The sequence below is a fragment of the Rosa chinensis genome, chromosome 1 (assembly GCF_002994745.2).
Source record: "Rosa chinensis cultivar Old Blush chromosome 1, RchiOBHm-V2, whole genome shotgun sequence".
Lineage (NCBI taxonomy): Eukaryota > Viridiplantae > Streptophyta > Magnoliopsida > Rosales > Rosaceae > Rosa > Rosa chinensis.
The window spans coordinates 63,084,401-63,103,439 of record NC_037088.1 but is presented as its reverse complement, the minus strand read 5'-3'; the positions used below and the strand labels follow the sequence as shown (position 1 = coordinate 63,103,439).

Below are 19,039 nucleotides of genomic sequence, written 5' to 3'. Positions count from 1 at the left end.
AGTGTTGAAGGATATCGACATTGAGTGTGCCTCTTCAAACTAGGGTTCAAACTAGGGTTCAGTTCTAGAGTTGTAATAGGAGAGAAGGTTCTAGATTTCCTAATTATATTCATATTCTATTTTCTTGTATGACAAGATTATGTACTTTGTAAATCCCTATATAAAAGGCTTCTATTATCAATAATAGAACACACACAATTCTCTCATCAATCTCTCTGCAAATCATATTTTCCTTAAACAAATTTTTCTTGATTTTTTATTTAAAAAAATCATAACACAAATCAGTTTCAGATTTCAGTATTTCATCAATTAGAACACATCCTAAAAATCATGTTTTACCAATTTTAAAATTAAGGAATATAAAAATTTGATTAGAAATGATGCTTTGTATGGTTTAGTACAATGAGAGGTGTCATGAGGAACCAGTGAAATGCAATTGCATGTCAAAACAAGTTAAACCTTGTTCATACTATTTTTTCCTCAAATTTTTCCATACCATAAAATCACCTCAAATTTTTCCGTACCATAAAATCACCATTAGTAGACAATGATATTTAGATCCATGTATCATTCGTGATATTTAAAATCACCATAATCACTCTCTGTGAGGTTTTGAAGGGGAGGCTAGGATTTTCTCGTAAACTCAACCCTGAGCTGTTTGGATATGAAATTTTTTACTATCATTTCTTTTATATATAAGACATCGATGCTAGGTTTTGGGCCCCAAAGCCTAAATTTTGAGCCCAAACTGAAATAGTACACGGTTCCGTGCTTAATGAAAATCAAGTTGGGGCCGACTTGTGCCCAACCCTGGACTGAGAAGAAGAACCCCACTATCAACGAAAAACAAAGGGTTATGGCTATTGACCCATGAAAAAGAGGGGAAGGGTGGTTGATCGAGGATAAAAGAAGATCAATTGCAGAAGAGAGACACGAGCAGAGAATGCAATGGTTGGCCTTTGATCTTCAAATTTCGGTAATTCTTAATTCTCAACTCTCAATTTTTATTATCTCGCACGAGAAACACTACTACAAAAAGGTCATCAGACGACGGTGATTTTCTGTTGTCTGATGACCAAACTAACCGTGGTCTAAACGAGTGTTGTGTGATTGAAAAATCAGACAACGGTGATTTCACCGTTGTGTGACAATACTTTGCTCAACAGAATATATGTTTCCGTTGTGTGAATTCTGCGCAAGCATGTGCCTAGCATAGCAGGCGCGGGGATGTGTCGGTACATTCAGACAACAGAAGAAATAATTCACCGTTGTGTGAGATTCATAACACACAACAGATATAACTCATTCTTTGTTGTCTGAGATTCATAACACACAACAGATATTACTCATTCTTTGTTGTCTGAGATATGTAACACACAACAGATATTACTCATTCTTTGTTGTCTGAGATTAATAACACACAACTGAAGTGAAATTATATCCCTTGTCTGTTGATTACTCAGACAACGGAGATAATTTCATTTCTGTTGTGTGTTATGAATCTCACACAACAGAACTTTGTTTTCTTTTGTTGTTGGTCGTTAATTCACACCACTACTCTATTTGGTTTCTGTTGTGTGTTATGAATCTCACACAACAGAACTTTGTTTCTTTTGTTGTTGGTTGTTAGTTCACACAACTACTCTATTTGGTTTCTGTTGTGTGTTATGAATCTCACACAACAGAAGTTTGTTTCTTTTGTTGTTGGTTGTTAGTTCACACAACTACTCTATTTGGTTAGCTGTAGTGTGAATATTGTAATCAAATTGAGTGACAAACCAGTGACTATTGGACAGTAATTACCACATCAAAAGTACTCAAATCCATATCATTCCATTACCATTTTTCAAACATCCATACATTCAAGTGACTAGGTAATGTACCAAACAAGAAAGCATTCCTAGCTAGCTACACATGAATCAAAAGCAAATATAATATCTTTTCGCTTTAACAAAACCTTCTTGTGCCATTTTATCAAGCATCCTGTGCACTATGGCCTGAGGGAAGTAATAAGCAAGACTCCCCACTTGAGGCAAACAAACAAGGGGGCCGGCGCAGGCATGCCATAACGCGGAATTTATGGCCTTCCGGGACCCTGAAAATAAATAAGACCATATAGAATGAGGCACAATATTTAATAACTTGTGCTAAAATTTAACAAATACACACCTTAATTAACAACATCGGCATCAATATTCAATTCTCATCAACCTCAATCAATAGATCCTGTTAGAGACCTGGGATAGGAGTATGAAGGTAGCATAAAACATAAGTAGAAAGGACCGGATGCAATTAGAACATATAGATAGGTGGAATCTGTACAGTTCAAAAAAAAAAAACCAAACAAACAAAGAAATTACAATAACAAAATGATGTAGAATAACTCATTCCAACATATTATTACCTTTTCTTGATTTGTGGCATGGCAATGTCGCATGAGTAGTCCTTTGTCAGAAGTTCATCAATAAGCTCATCCACATGAGTCAACGAGAAACCTGAGACAATGAAAAGCAAACTTGAGTTAGCGTGCATGTAAACTGACCAATGGTAAAGAACATTTATATAGCAGTTACAAAATAGTAATCATGGTGATCATAACTTACGTCCATCAGCCAATTTACTTCTCAACTTCCGATAGTCATTGTACAGAGGCTCTAGGTACTGGTAGACATCAGTATCGCTGCCTGTGATACGCAAGTAAAATGCACCAAGTACCCGAACATATCTGAAACCCAAGTAAAAAGTGTTAAATCACATTGAAGCAAACTGTAATGGAGAATGCTAGATGGCAACACAAGATGTCAAAACAAATAGATATTCAGCACTCAGAATCAAACAGGCTACTTCAAACAGAACATAACCACTACAAAAACAACTTGCAGTAGTAATTAGGCAACCCAATATATTTAGACCTTCCTAAACAAAAATTACACCAATTTCACTTTATATTTTAACCCGAGGCCTATAACTTCTCCTCTACCTCCACCTGGCACAAGACTCGATTATATGTTCAAACCACCCAAATTCAAAAATTTAAGTAAGAAGAAAAGAAAAAAAAAGCAACGTAGGAAGGGAACAAATTAACAAACCAGAATGATCCTGCAGTTCTTTTAACAACTTCATCTCCTCAAGTATACTAGACTGTGCTCCACTAAGCATAACTGCTAAGTTGGGTATTAAAATCCAATTACTAAATTGATGCATTCCAGAAATAATACTATATAGCTGCTGGTAGTATCATGCAAGTGTATCAGTTTATCAAACTGAAGTGCAAGGAAATTCGACACGATCCAATAAAAATCCTGACTAACAACAGCTTATAGAGAGTTGCCCTTTTTTATTATATTTTTCTGCCGAAGAAGAAACAGAGTGAGAGAGTAGGTGATACACTGATGAAAATAACTATTCCATGGAGCTCAAACAACAAACCTTGTTCTGGATCCGATCAGGTCATCATAATTGTACGACCCAAAAACGCCACTTCTGACAAATTCCTTGACTTCTTCAAAACGGGGGTCTGGAACAAACTGCATTGGGCACAGGCTAGGTTAGATCTCATTCGACATAAATTAGATAAAGAAAGAAAAGATTATACTACTTTTTTTTTCAATCAAAGATAAAGAGAAACTTCTTCAATGTAAACTTGATTTACTGACCAACCAACCAGAATCAGTCATTATTGAACAAGTTATCAAGACAAACCTTCCCTTCAGCTCGTTCTTTTCTCAGCCCAGCAATCTCATGAGCTTCAGCACCAAAGAGGAAAAAGCTATCTACTCCAACCTCCTCTCTTATTTCAACATTGGCTCCATCCAGAGTCCCAATTAGGATGCAGCCATTCATTGCAAACTTCATGTTGCTGGTGCCACTGGCCTCCATGCCAGCAGTACTGCAATGAAATAAAATTAAAAAATAAAATAATTTTTTTTAAAAAGGAGACCACATAAGGTAGGGTTGCGGTTGTCTAAAAGTTGGCTATTACAGCCCACCACATCACAGTGAAATAATTTGGCCCACACGAAGCAACCATATTATGAATGAACTGAATTACCTGATGTGCTGTGAGAGCTCACTCGCAGGAATTAATAATTCAGCAACACTGACATTATAATCAGGTACGAAGATAACCTGATACGACATCCAATAGTATAATCTAGTGGATCAGTAATTTAAAGAAACTCACAGGAAGTGCTGCTGATGTTCAGCTAGTGTTGCAGCTAATGACTCGGCATGACCACTTGAACTGCCTTCATGCGCACTTCTTAGAATTTCTGGACCCTCTCCCTCATTAGCTTTTGCCTACAAATTACCATTTGCACATTGATAGGGCCCGAAGCAAGAACTTCATGTTGACCTACAAGTGATGGAGATTGAGTTGAATTATCAAACTGATTAACTGAGTATGAATCTAACCAGAAATTAAAGAACTAAATAAATGAATACATAATTGTGTGACACAATTTGATAATACTACTACAAGGATGATGATTGGACTTACTTTTACGGGCTAATATATACTCCCACAAACGAGTAGCCTTGGATACTAAATGAGAATTCTGACTCGAACTATAACACAAAAACAAAAACAAATAAGCCATGAAGTGGAAGGCCATAAAAATGGCAACATTAATACTTAAAAAATTAATCTAAACAACATCAAAGCACAAGGAAAAACTAGAGCCCGTGAACAAGCCATGCAAATCCTCTCAATAGCAGTAGAACTGTAGAAGTAACAGAAACTTGGAGAACGCATAGAGATCACAAAATAATGAGAAGGCAAGGGAAGCAAAGTATAAGAACCATAGAGACCCATGAATATAGATTTTACATACTATTTTAACTTTATGAACACAAATGGTAATGAACAATATGATCAAAACAGCCAATTGGAATCTTTATCTGAACAAGAAATACAGTACCGCATAAAGGGCCTCCAACTTTGAGTTGTTGCGCAAGATCTCAAGCACTGTTCTGTAGGTTTCCCACAAAAACTTGAACCAAGGAGTAACAACTTCACGATCAGACCTATCTTTTCCTTTCTCTCCACTAACATAACTCAGCATTAGATCTTCAGGCCTCTTATCTGCTTCGAGGTCATCAACATCAAGTGCTTCTTCTAATGCTTGAGCCTGGGTACGTGCCTGCTCAGCTTTCTCAGTTGACAGATGCATGAAGTGCTTGATCACCTCTTCCAAGGAACTGACATTTACTTGTTGACATATAATACGGTACTGAATCAGACCATCCTTGGTAAATCTACCCTTGCACAAGTCAACACAAAGCTCCACATATTTAAACATAATTTTTTCAAGTGGCTTCTGCCATGCTCTATATCTCTTTGATGTAATAAGATCATGAAGCGATTGCAATGCATCTTGCTTCTGCCCAACATTGATCAACTCTGCATCCACACATCATAACCGTCAGTCCAAATACAAAAGGGCACTCATTGCCACCAAATAAACCAATACACCATATCTATCTCAACAAAAAATTAACATGTCTGCTCTAACAAAAGGTCTGTTCAACAAGAACATCAAATCCTGAACCAATTTAATTCTATTACTCTTCGATAACATACTGACAAACTTGTACCTCAGACATCAGATGACATAAACAAAACAGAGAGACAACTTTAGCAATTAGAAATCAAACTCCACTACATCATGATAAATTTCACAGCAAGAGTATAAGCAGTTAATACTGTTTCAAAATGTATACCTGAATTTGAAGGAGCTAAACAACGCAACAACAAACTGTTCCTCAAATCTGCAGAATAAAAACACCGGTGTTCACTTTCTCAAACAAAGAATAGAAAAAGATGAATGTAATCAATTATAACAATTCAAGGAACAATGGTTACAGAAGTTACTTCATTTATACATTGCAACCCGAATAACTGAAAAGATAGAAAAACAAACCTGAATAAAAGCAAAAGATTGAAACAAGAAGGGACAACAGACTGAGGAACAGCAGCAGAAGAATGACAGCTACAATTTTTTGCATCAAACCTGAAACAATGAATACAAACTTTATTCACAAAGTATTGACTTAATCAGAAGCAATTAAACGCTAAAACCACAAAATACCAAGGTCACAATCAAATAAAATCAATAGAAAGATCAATTCCTGCACAAAAAACGCTGAATGGTATGGTACTATCAGTTCAAAAACTTCTTATGATGACCATGGATTGAAGAATTAAAAAAAATCAGAACTTGGCTCTGGAATGAATCATGTCTTTTCATCAATTAACTTCCAACAAAAGACAAAGAAAAAAAAAGAAAAGAGAATAAAGAAAAGGGAAGATATGCATGTCTAAGTAGAAAGAAAGGAAATATGCGCATGTCTATAGAGACTAATTAATGATCTAGTTCCATCAACAAAGAAACTCTGGTTTATAAAGCAAGAAGATAAAAACTTTGCTTAACAACAATTATTGATATTTGATCATTAACCGGGATGATCATCAGATTTCCCTCATTAAAACTGCATTTCTAAAAATGAGGAGTGACTTATCAATTCTCAGTTTTCTCTTGTGCGAACTAAGAAAGAAATGAAAGCTAGTGCTTATATGCAGGGGATCAGATCAGAAGTGAGGAATTCAGATGCAGCCAAGTGAGTAATTTCTTGTCACTGCAGTTCTAATCTGAGGAGTGACTTAAGTGTCACAGTGACTTAAGTGTCATAGCATTCTACCTAAATATTTCAGCTTCCTAATCCTCGCAAAGATATTGAAACAATGCCTTAAACTCTATAATGTATGTTGAGTCAAAAATGCAAAGTAAAGCTTTCAGCAGAAGCAATTATAGACTAAAGCTTTCACATTTGCATCAGCATAAATCTAGAACGCGAAAACAAGACAATTCCAACTAAACTACACGGAAACGATAAGACAATAACATTATAATTAGAGGTAAAGAGCATTACCTGGGCCTTTAAGTCGCTAAAAACCACATTGAACCCCACATCCAAGACACTAATCTGCAAAATTCAAACATAAATAGAATCAACATCTGTTCATAAGTCTGAACATCACAATCCCTAATTTATTAGAACAAAAACAACACAAAAACACGGTCATTATGCTAAGCATATAGCAACGAGCCTATATAAACAAACCACTAAGCAAATATCATTCTGTGAAATTGCCAGTGAGCTAAATCCATCTCTCAACTCCGTTCACTACGTCCAGGATATTAAACAAAAGCAGTTCGATTCAACACGAACAAAAGATACGGAAAAAATTAACGAAATAAAATACAAATTCAACCCCAAGTTTCAAATCCAGAGATACGGAAACAAAATATACTTTATATCTTTACCTGGTTAGTGCCGAATAGCAGAGACCTGACCTAGCACCTGTGGATGCCACAACAATTATTGACGTGAATATTGGCAGAGGAGGCTAGGTTATGGGCCACGAAGCCGGAAAATCCTAGGGAGATGCGGATCGCCATAAGAGCAAATTGAAATACGAAGGTGAAGATTTTGGTATAGTGCAGTCTCGAAGACGAAGAAAAACGACCTAGAAAAGGGTAACAACAGCCAGGGAATGCCATTTTGTAGCAAAAGACGGCGAAATGGAGATGGTAGAGTTGAATTGAAGGTTGATATTCAAATCGGAGAAGCAATTGGATGAGATGAAGATTAGGGGATTTGAAATTTGAGGGTTTTGGATGAGAGGATTAAGGGAAAGCTCTGAGCTTTTGGTTCAGACTGAGAGAGGGTTTGAGAGAGAGGACTGAATGTGGAGAGAGCGTCGACAGGTTCGAGAGGACTGCTGGGTTTGTTTTGTTTTGCTTTTTTCTTCCGAACACGATGTGGCAATTAAACCTAGCAAAATGTTCTCTAAGTTACTCCCACAACAGAAACTGAAACAAACAGTCGTCTGAGTGTACTACATAAAATCAAAATACCAAAACATGGAGGGAAACATACCGCCTACAGCATTTTCACTCAAAATATTGCCGCCTATGTTCCCACTTCACACAACAGAAATGTATAACTGCAGTTGTCCAATTTCTACAACTTGCACTTTGTTTACCTAGTGAAACACATTCAAGCAAGCTTCCTCAAAATTTGGCTTCTAGTTTTCAATCACACAACGGAAATCTCAGGCACAGTTGTACCAAGTACCCCAAATTTCAGATTTCAAGCGGCAACTAAGAATCAAGAGTGGAGGGAAATCTGCCGCTAAATTTTTCATGACTCAGACGACGGATAATAATTAATTCCGTTGTGTGATGTAGTTCTGATAAAAAAGTTATCACTTTGTTGGCATTCACACAACAGAATTCAACCAGCACCGTTGTATGATTAAACTGACTTCAACACACAACAGATGATTTGTGTTCCGTTGTGTGATTAACTTTTTGTACTAGTGAAATTTTTTTTTTTCTTTCTTTCTAGGTTTTGTTTTTCCTGATTTGCTTTTATGCTAAGATGAAATATTATAGGTTTTCTCTGTGTTGCTCTCCTTGCAGTCAAAAGGCTAGTTACAAATAAAGTAATGAACCATAGGTAAACTAAGGGGGGTGTATTCAATTCAGATTTTAAAAGATTTTGTTTGAATTTTAATAATCCATGGATTTACTTAATCCATGGATTGTTTAAATTCTATATGGACTCTGATTGATTCTAATGGATTGATTTACTAGTATTTCTTTAAATTTGACAAGTTCTTATGATATTTTTGGTAGGTATTCTTATTTAAAAGCAATGGATGTATAGATCTAACTATAATGTTAGATCAGTGACAAAAAAGTGTGTGTGTGTGTGTGTGTATATATATATGGCAATCTACCATTCTTTATGTTGTATATTTGAATAATACGAGAAAATTAATCAACCAAAATGTTACACAAAAAATAAAGTAGTAAACTAATGATATAATTTATTTATTTCATTATCCCTCTTATTTCTTAAATGAAAACTAGCAGAGCCTCTCTGCTAGGGTTGGGAGTTTGCCGCCTGTACTTACATAGGCATCACAAGCATAATTATCTATAATGAGCAACGCTCATACTACTGCTAGTGGTACCAACTCCCGCCAAAGGAGTGACCTACAAAAACACAGCCAAACAGGTTATCGCCTGAGCCTCGGCTCGCCCCCAGATCATGGTTGACGCGCCGCTACGCACCATGCCAAGTTGGCATCAGTAGCTTCAGAAGCTGACGACTGAAGCACATCAGTCCCACATCGAAAACATGGAGAAGATCAGTCCCCTCCTCACCTATAAAAAGTTATGTCCTCTCTCCTCATTGATTATGCAATTAATACTTACCTACTGTTACCCTATCAACATAAATATATTGAATAACTTAGGCATCGGAGAAGAGAAGACCCCCCAGTGTGGTCTCCCTTTGACGCCCTCTATATTTTACTTGACAGGCAGCGGGGACTCCGAGTATCATTGATAGGGGTCTGCCCATCGGACCAGCGTTAGTAAAGGTTTAGCTACCGCTGAATGTTAAACATTAACACCTCCTCTGGCCTGGCTTCTCAAGAAATGTCCCTCATCCTCGATGGGGCTTGTTTCCGATACCATCAATGGGATCGGATAATTTGTCTTCGTTGTCTGGAGGTGCCATGCGACAGGGGCTGTTTGGTGGTCAGGATATCGGAATATGTGGATTGCGATCTAGCTTTGGCTAAGGATTTAAAGAGCTGTCTATGATCGGCCATATCAGAACTTTGGCTGAACGCCTGAAGCCTTTTCTGAAGGGCAAGGCGTCCGGTGTTACGCAGATTGCTGCGACAAATTGGACAATGTGTGGATTGTCGATTCAACGTCTAGCCGGATTGATGGAAGTGGAGAGAAGTGGAGGATCAGAGAACCAAGGCGGGCATGGCTTAAAGATGGGTCCAATCAGTCAGATTTTGTGCCAGAGGAACTTTCTCGGCGAGTGATGGCAGGGTGTCAGTTTGTTGGCATCGGTTGCGCAGCGATCAGGCTTGGAAGTCAGTCTAGTCTAGGTGATGGCTATTGGCGTCAACCTGATGGTGTCGGATTGGACCTTTACCAGGGAGATGATGGGGCCAGAATGACTCTTCTCCGGTGAAGGGCAATGGCGCAGCTATCGGGTATGAGGTTAGGGATGGTCTGGGTGCGAAGAGAGATGTTGGGTGCCCAAAGTTGGGCCTGGGCCTCTACTATGTTGGATTTCTCTAGAAGGATTTGGGGTTGAGCCTGCCTACTTGGGTTTCTGCGAATGGTGGTTGAGCTCGTTAATTTTAGGGTTCGTATCTGGGACCCTGGAGACTTTTTATGGGCCCTAAATTTTTATGCATTTTGGAATGGCTTCTTTGGTTACTTAGGTAGAAGCTTGCTCTCTATTTGGCGTATTTTTTTCGTGGAGTAGGCAAGGTCGGTCACACTACCGCCGGTCATCTTGATAGAAGGTTACCCTCTATTCGGCATATATCTTTGCATGGAAGTATGGTCGACCATACTATTGGTGCCGTTTTACATAGCCCGGATCTTGTCCGGTGCTTCATCAAATGCTTAATTGCATCCCTTATTAGGTTTTATTTCCGATGCTTTATTGTATCTAGTATTAATCTTGTTATTTTATTTGTTGATGTAGCGACAAATATCAATAATATCCCTTATGGTAATGGAAAGATAACCTTAAGTAATAGTTTTCTCATCAAGTTATCAAACAATGCTATTATTGATCGATCGCAAAGTATGAAGATGATCAAGCACTCGAACACTATTAATTAAGAGAATAACATAGACAAGACAAGGGATGCAATGTAGTTATAAAACATGGGATTTAAGGTCTTGCATGCCCTGATCTTGGGGATGCATGAACATGGAGGCCTCCATCAATTGGGAAGCTTATAGTGGTCTTGTAAGTGACCACTCTTTTCTCATCAGCTAGCTTGAATATATAGCTGCCTAAAAGCACAGCATAAAATATCTTCATCTACATATAAGAATGGTCCTTTTGTAGACAAATTCTTGGATCGGCCTGCGTGTGATAACATAATCTCATTAGAAATCACATATGTTATGTAGCTTCTTTTTCTTTTTTGAAAAGAGCTTCTTTTTCTTTATGTTTTAACAAAATGTGCAACAGCTAGCAGTGAATGTCTGAGTGATTTCAATATCTGTTCTTACACTGAAAGCTGTGAATTTGTAAGGGCTTTCATCCTTGAGAAGACCATTTTCGCTGAGCCATCTCTCTGGCTGAAATTCTGGCATCATCTCCCCATAGAGATTTCATCATTCCCATTGCATAAGGTGGGTATACCACCATGACCGGAGATATGGTCAGGAGGTAGCATACAATCAGTACTACTTGGCCCAATTACAAGAACTTCTCTGCAGGAAGATCATAACATTTGCAAAGACAGTACTTATTAGTAAAGCAAAGATTTTCCTTTTTTTTTTTTTTGTCTGATCAAATATGAGAACCATTGATCCATGTTAAGAAAGATTACAGACTTTGGAGTCTCGAATGATCAACTCTATGAGCCATTCCGGCCCATCCTCAATACGAGAAAATAAATTATCTTTATTGATCAGGATGTATTTTGTAATAAAATGAGAAACACTGTTGCTCACGATCACCGGAGTTTGAAGTTTGCTACTTGTTTTTTTGGAGTAGAGATTTTTATTGAATTTTTTTTCTTGTTACGTACAGGAGTGTAAGAGAAATTTGGTTCGATGGAAATAAGGGTCCGAATGCACCAAACATGTCCTATTACTTTTCAGATTGGTTCTCCATGGTGAGGGAGTTACGTAGCTCCATTAGCATATTCTCGGATGCTGATTCGTACGTTAGATGGGTGGGCGATGAGCAAGGCTTCGCCGGAAGCACAAGCTGGTCCACCATTAATCGGAGTTCATTATCAATAGGGTAGGCCTCATCATGGGCTGGGCTAGGGCCAGCCCTACCCTAAATTTTAGGGCTTAGGGTAGGGTAGGGCCGGGCTTTGACCAAGTCAACAAAAAATAGGGCCGGGCCGAGGCTTTAATATGTAAGCCCTTACCCGCCCTTAAAGCCCATCCCACAAGGGTCGAAAGGGCCGGGCCGGGCCAGCCTTTTTGAATAGGGCGGGGCCGAGCTTTTGTTTAACCCACATAAAACAGAGGCAATTAAGTATGCTCAAAGTCTGAAACTGAGAAAAAAAAAATTGAACTTTGATATCATCATACTTGAGAATCTGAGTTAATTACAAATAAGTGAATAACAGAATAACTACATATCCCACTACACCTGAGTTAATTAAACATTCTCATTGAAATTGCACCCTGAGGCTACAAAAACTCTTTTCATCAACTCATTAAAATTACCAGCAGATTTGATACAAAAACTGAAGCAGTGTTTGATTTAACTCTTGCAAACTTTCCTTCGTATGCTAAATTTCCTTCATCTCTTACTAACATCAACAAGAGAAATTGGCTTTTTCATGGAAACCAAACAAACAACCTGCAATACATACATATATTAAAGTTTAGCAACATTACAATTTCACTCCAATCCAACTGGACATATATTCTTAAATCTTGATCAATTGAAGTAACAAATTATATGGTAACCAATAATTTGGAACACTCACCAACGGCATCAATCAACAACAAGATAACCTTACTACGATGTACCATGGTATCAAAAACCCAAGATAATGATTAAAACGACGACCCCCACTTCATTTCCAACCAATCCTTGTAGCAGTGTCAAAGTCTACCAAAATCCATGAATAAAACTCATTACTGATAGTAGTAGGTGGCCAAAATTACTAACCATGATATACAACAACCGCATACCTACAATTTAACTCCGCAACATCATGTCATAGTTATATGATAATAAACAATATAGTCTTCAGCTAAACTATATAAGCTGGATAACCATATAAGATTAATCTACCAAGATGAAGGCTCAGTTGACATGTTATCAGAGCTTGACTCTGAATAAAGATGGATGGTAGTTAGCTACTTGTGGTAATAAACTGCAATTCAAGGCCTATACAGTACAAAGTTTAATTATACATTGGCTGGGAGGAGACTATATCCATTACGAGTTCTAAAATATAGCCAAAAATCTAAAGGTTTCTTATATATGGCAAGAGAAGAAGCGAGGAGATTATGCCTACAAAGATGTGTTAAACACTTCCCCAACAACATCACGAAAAACTATTGAGAAATCATTTGGAAAGAAACCCACAAGGCCGAGAAGGTTCTGATCCAGAAGGTAAGGAATCCCAGGTTAGCCTTGCGTGTCTTCAATTTTCTGGGCATGCATAAGTCATTCAACCACTCATCGGTGTCGTTTTGTATTCTGATTCACACCCTTGTGGCCTCGTTCACTCCAGCCTCTTTTGATCTGAGCAAATCGCAAGTATTGCTCAAGTTCTTGAATCAGAATTGAGTTTGGGGATATTTTGGAGGAAGACGGCCGAGGTTTGGACTGGAGGCGGAGGCTATGTATTGGCTGTGTTGACCGAGGATGCAGCCATCCACTCTTCCACGCAGATCGAGACCTCGCCGACCAAGCCCTCGCTGATAGAAGACGGAGCTGTCCACCAAGCCTACAGATCCGTCCATCAAGCCTCACAGATTGAGACGGGTTTCGTCCACCAAGCTTACAGGAACAAGTCTCGATATGCGGCGGAGAAGATGGGTCTGCTGTGAGAGAGAGAGGCGGAGACGAACGGCCAGATGTGGTGGCTGGCGGCAGAGAAGTACAGGTCTGAGACTGAGAGAGTTTGAGACTGTGAGAGAGAGCAACGAGAGAGGCGGAGTCTTTGAGAGAGACTTAATGTCTCAATTAGGTAGATGACAGATAATGGGATAGCCGGATAGGTTTGGCAAGTTAGACTTCACATTTGGGTTGGGCCTTAAACATCCTTACAGCCAGAATGATTTAAGAGACAGAGACCCATTTATAATATGGCAGATTCAAATACTCATTAAAACTTCTATAGTTTTTATACACATGTAATATTGTAAAATCAAATTCAAAAATATAATATTAATTTTTAGGGCCGGGCCGGGCCGTAGGGTAGGGCCGGGTTTCATTTGTATGACCCATACCCTACCCTATTTTAAAAATGAAAGGGCCGGGTCGGGCTTGGGCCCAAGGGCCATATGATGAGGCCTACAATAGGGAATGCAAGCATTGAAGGGTAAGTAACACATACTCAAACCACGTACTTATTCTTATTCTATTGGTTTATCACATTATATGTGTTTCCTTTTTTGTTTTGTTTAATAACTATTATACTAGGCACTTTGTAAAGCAAAGCGTTTTTTAGTTGCTAACTAGTAATTGATAGCTGGAGACCAGTTGGCTTGATGTGTATTGTGTAAAGAGGATGGTCACTGATTGATGCTAATTAAAGCAGAGTATGACATTTCTAAATCACCACCTAATTCGATTTACTCCAAATGAATGCAGTTATCTCAACACTAGTGATCCACAAAGAACACACTGGTTGCCGCCCGAATGTGACGTTTCGATAAGAAATGGATGGTTTTGGCACAAATCAGAGTCGCCTAAGAAGCTAAGCAAGCTACTTGAAATTTACTATAACTCAGCAGGAAAAAATTGTGTGCTGTTACTCAATGTGCCTCATAATTCAACTGGAATTATATCTGAAGTAGATGTGAAAAGACTTAAAGATTTGAGAGGTGTAATTGACACAATATTTTCTAGCAACTTAGTTGAAAGATGCTTCATCAAAGGAGTAGCCAAAGAGGAGGCAAAGACTTAAAGATTTGAGAGGTGTAATTGACACATAAACATTAACCGACAACTCGTACAGGTAGTCGTCTAATTGGTTTCAGCGAGGAAGTTCAAGTTATCATACAAACATTAAGCAACGACCTGCACAAGTCCTCACTTAATTGGTCGTTTGCAAGAAAATTAAAGTTGTCACATAAACATTAACCGACCACTAATAGAAGTTGTCGCCTAATTGGTTTTTAGCGATGAATTTTAAGTTGTCACATAAACATTAAGCGACAACTTGTTGAGCTCGTCACCTAATTGGTCTTTTGTGAGAAAATTAAAGTTGTCACATTAACATTAACCGACAACTCGTAAAAGTTGTCGCCTAATTCATTTTCAGCGAGGAAGTTCAAGTTGTCACGTAATCATCAAGCGATAACCTGTAAAAGTCGTCACCTTATAGGCTTTTTGTGAGAAAATTAAAGTTGTCACATATACATTAATCGACAACTAGTAGAAGTTGTCGTCTAATTTATTTTCAATGAGGAAATACAAATTGTCTCATAAACATTAAGCGATAACCCATTAAAGTTGTCGCCAAATTGATTTTCAGAGAGGAAATTCAAATTGTCACATAAATATTAAGCGACAACCAAATAAATTTGTCACCAAATTGATTTTCAGTGAGGAAGGTAAGGTTGTCACATAATCATTAACCGACAACTCACAGAATTGGTCACTAAATCAGTATTCAGTGACAGAAATCTAGTTATCACATAAACATTAAGCGACAATTCACAGAAGTCGTCGCCTAATTAATCTTTTGCGAGGAAGTTAAAGTTGTCACAGAAACATTAACCGACAATTGGTAGAAATTGTCGCCTAATTAACATTTTGCGAGGAATTGGGTGTCGCATAATGTCATATGGGCGACAACTGTCAATTTCTTGCAAATTCCTACTTTATGCGACAAATTGGTTGTCGCCGATGGGATCATGTGCGACAACTGAAATTTCCTCGTATTTGCCAAGTTTTTGCGACGATTTTTGGATTTTCACAATGAAATTCCTCGCTTTTGCTATTTTCTCTTGCATATTGGGCTCCAAAGGACGGTGACAAAGAGGAGCATTAGATTGAATTTAGAGGCAGAGAGATAAAGATAAAGGATTGAGGTTCAATGTGATTAGGATTCAAGAGGCAATGGGGATTGGCCAGAGAATCAAAAGGCATGCAATTTATGTGGATGGTAAGCGGGTTGCAAATGGAACCACTGTGGGGTACAAGAGGCTTCACAGATTTGAAAGGGGAGTAGTCTATGGCCAAATTGTCAGAATTAGAATTGAAGACTCAAAAGGGCTGCCTTTGATTTCTTCCGTTGGTCTGCATTTTGATCCCTATTGGCACCCAAGTGAGGGTAGCTACTTTGATATGTAGAGTTAGTGATAAACAAAAACAAAAACAGCACTATGTAAAGTGGTCGACGATGAGGGGCTGCCCTCTTCTGGACGAGGGTCTAAATCATTTAGGTGGCCCAGTGGAAAGCCCAAACCAACCTGGGTGCGCCAATCAGATTCGTGCCCTGTTTGGTGGACAGTTATGGGCATGGGCCCTAGTGGGCTACCTATGGCAGTGGCCTCGATGTGGGTTGGAGTGGGGCCCAAAATATGCTCGGTGTCCAAGACAGGGATGATGCTTTCGTGGATTTGGACCTATCTTTGGACCAAACGGATGGTCTCTGGTCCTCTTGGGTTTCAGGTTTGGGATCCAGGAGGAACGACTCAGCTAGCTAACCATGCTTATTGATAGCTAAATTTAAAGCAATTGATTTTCCTTATTCTCCTACAAATATGTCAATTTTAATTTAGGGAAATAAGGGTCTCCCGCAAAGGATTAAGTTAAACTAAATGCTTCAACAAAAGTCACAAAAACGTGACTGCAGCTCTTACTGAACAGCAGTCGAAAACAAACTAAAAACATAATCAAAACAATCCAGAAAAATATGAAAATTTATACAGACATACTAGACACACAAAGCATCTAGCACACAAAATTTTAGAATTTTTGGATTTCTTTTACTATGAAAGTAAAATACGTGAAAATAGAGGACAAAAGGAGAAACGAAACTGAGACAGATTTGAGATTGGTTGATATCAAGATGATGAAACTAGCTAGGAAGGAAGTATCCAATTCCTTCTATGCTAGGGTAGAAGCATTCAGAGTTATTCCAATAGGAGTCCAACTCCTCTTCTGAGAGTGTACCTCCTGGTGAAAGGCGTGATGGAGGAGCTGTCTCAAAGCTCCACCACTCCACCATATGATCCTGCCAGGATTGTCGACCAAGTCCAGGATGATGAGGTGGAAGAAGGTGAATTGACTCCTGTGATTTCCAAAAAGACAAAGAAGCTTAACAAGCAGTCTGTCAAAGCAAAGGAAAAGTTGATGCAACGCAAACCTGTAACAAGCCGTGCTCTCCTGAATAAGGGAGCCAAACATATTTCTTTTTAAATGAAGATTTTATACTAGAATGCCCGTGGTTTTGCCAATGAGGATACAAAGCGGGCTTTCAACCGTATGGAACGTTCTCACGGGCCTGATATTGTTTGTCTGTCGGAACCTTTTGTGAGGATTTCTTCTATTTCAGTTTCTTTCTGGAGATCCTTGGGTTTAGTCCCTTTTGCTACTAATAATCGGGGATCTCAGGACCCCAATATCTGGTTTCTTTGTCATGTTGATTTCAGATTTCAAGTGGTTTCTTTAATTGAGCAGCAAAGCACTATTTTTGGCTCTTTCGAGGGAGTCAGTTGTGTTTTGACTACAGTATATGCTAAAACATCAATATCTGGCCATTGTATTCTTTGGAATGAGTTGGATGGCATTAAGGAGACTATTGTTCATGGGCCTTGGCTTGTCTTTGGGGATTTTAATTCCATTTTAGGAGATCATGAAAAAAAAGGTGTAATGCACCAAGCGTTACTTCTTGCTATGAGTTCCAGCAGATGTGCACAAATTGCAGTTTACTTGATATTGAGACTAAAGGCCTATCCTACACGTGGACTAATGGCAAAACAAATCACACGTGGCTTCAACACCGGGACTTCCTTTCAATGGTAAGAGATTTTTGGGGCCAAGTTCAGCTCTCAGGGTGTCCAATGTTTGTCCTTGCAGCAAAGCTTCGAGCTTTAAAGGGGTTTTTAAAGAACTGGAATAAGACGACTTTTGGAGATGTCAATCAAAGAGTGGAGGATACTAGAGAGGTGTTGGATGGTATTCAACATGAAATCTCTGCTCGGGGTCCTTCTCAGGAATTGTTCCACTGAGAGGAGGCAACCAATTCTAATTATCTTCTTGCGCTATCCATGCAAGATAGTTTCCTCCGTCATAAAGCTAGAGTCTGATGGTTAGTTGATGGTGACAGGAATACATCTTTTCTTCACAACATGATCAGGATTCAGAGACTACAAAAACCGTTGGTGTCTCTTAGGGTTGGCAATGTAATAATTTAAGACCAAGAGCTAATTGCGAGTAGAGTTGTTCAGCACTATACTGATGCATTCACTAAAGACCCTAATATTATAAATTCTGGACTAGTGGAAAGGGTGATCCCTAACCTTCTTACTTTGGAGGAAAATAATATCCTCGTTGCTCTCCCTAGCTCGAATGAGATTTATGCGACAATTTCATCAGCTATGGATGGTTTCAGTGCTCCTGGGCCAGATGGTTTTGGAGGATGTTTCTTTCAACACTGTTGGGGTGTGGTTTCTAATGAGGTGATTGCCGCAGTACAATCTTTCTTTGTTTCGGGGTTTATTCCACCTAATTTTAACTCCAATCTCATTATTCTTATTCCAAAGAAAGAGAATGCAGACAGACTTGCAGACTTCAGACCTCTTGCTCTTGCAAATTTTGTCTTTAAGGTGATCACTAAAATTCTTGCTGAAAGACTATGCTCAATTGCGATGATAATTGTTTTGCCAAGCCAGAGTGCGTTTATTAGAGGTAGATCCATAGCTGACTCAATTTTTTTGACCTCTGAGTGTATGAATTTATTAGATAGGTAGTGTGCGGGAGGAAATATTGATATTAAGCTTGACACTAGCAATGCATTTGACACATTAGATTGGGAATTTTTAACTCGAGTTCTACGATCTTTTGGTTTCTGCTCTACTTTTGTAAATTGGATTCAAAGTATTTTGCAATCAGCTAGACAATCTGTGTCAGTTAATGGGACACCTTATGGGTTCTTCAACTGCTCTAGAGGGGTTCGTCATGGGGACCCTTTATCTCCTCTTCTTTTCTGCCTTGCAGAAGAGGTTCTCAGTAGGGGGCTTTGTGATCTAGTGCGTAGGGGAAA

General features: G+C 38.6%; 1 protein-coding gene and 1 pseudogene across 1 annotated transcript; one reads left to right on the top strand and one right to left on the bottom strand.

Annotated features, from left to right (window-relative positions):
• Positions 1-3,416: 3,416 nt before the first annotated feature.
• LOC112171795 (alpha-1,4 glucan phosphorylase L isozyme, chloroplastic/amyloplastic-like) lies at positions 3,417-7,460 on the bottom strand. The gene is made up of 10 exons (XM_024308920.2): positions 7,389-7,460; positions 6,931-6,984; positions 5,922-6,030; positions 5,722-5,769; positions 4,920-5,401; positions 4,519-4,566; positions 4,184-4,299; positions 4,052-4,099; positions 3,703-3,889; positions 3,417-3,527 (listed from the first exon to the last, which is right to left on the bottom strand). Exons 1-10 carry the CDS (start codon positions 7,458-7,460, stop codon positions 3,417-3,419), a joined length of 1,275 nt encoding a protein of 424 aa, XP_024164688.2.
• Positions 7,461-10,071: 2,611 nt separating this feature from the next.
• Positions 10,072-16,522, top strand: LOC112171784 (annotated as a pseudogene).
• The last annotated feature ends 2,517 nt before the right edge of the window (positions 16,523-19,039 follow it).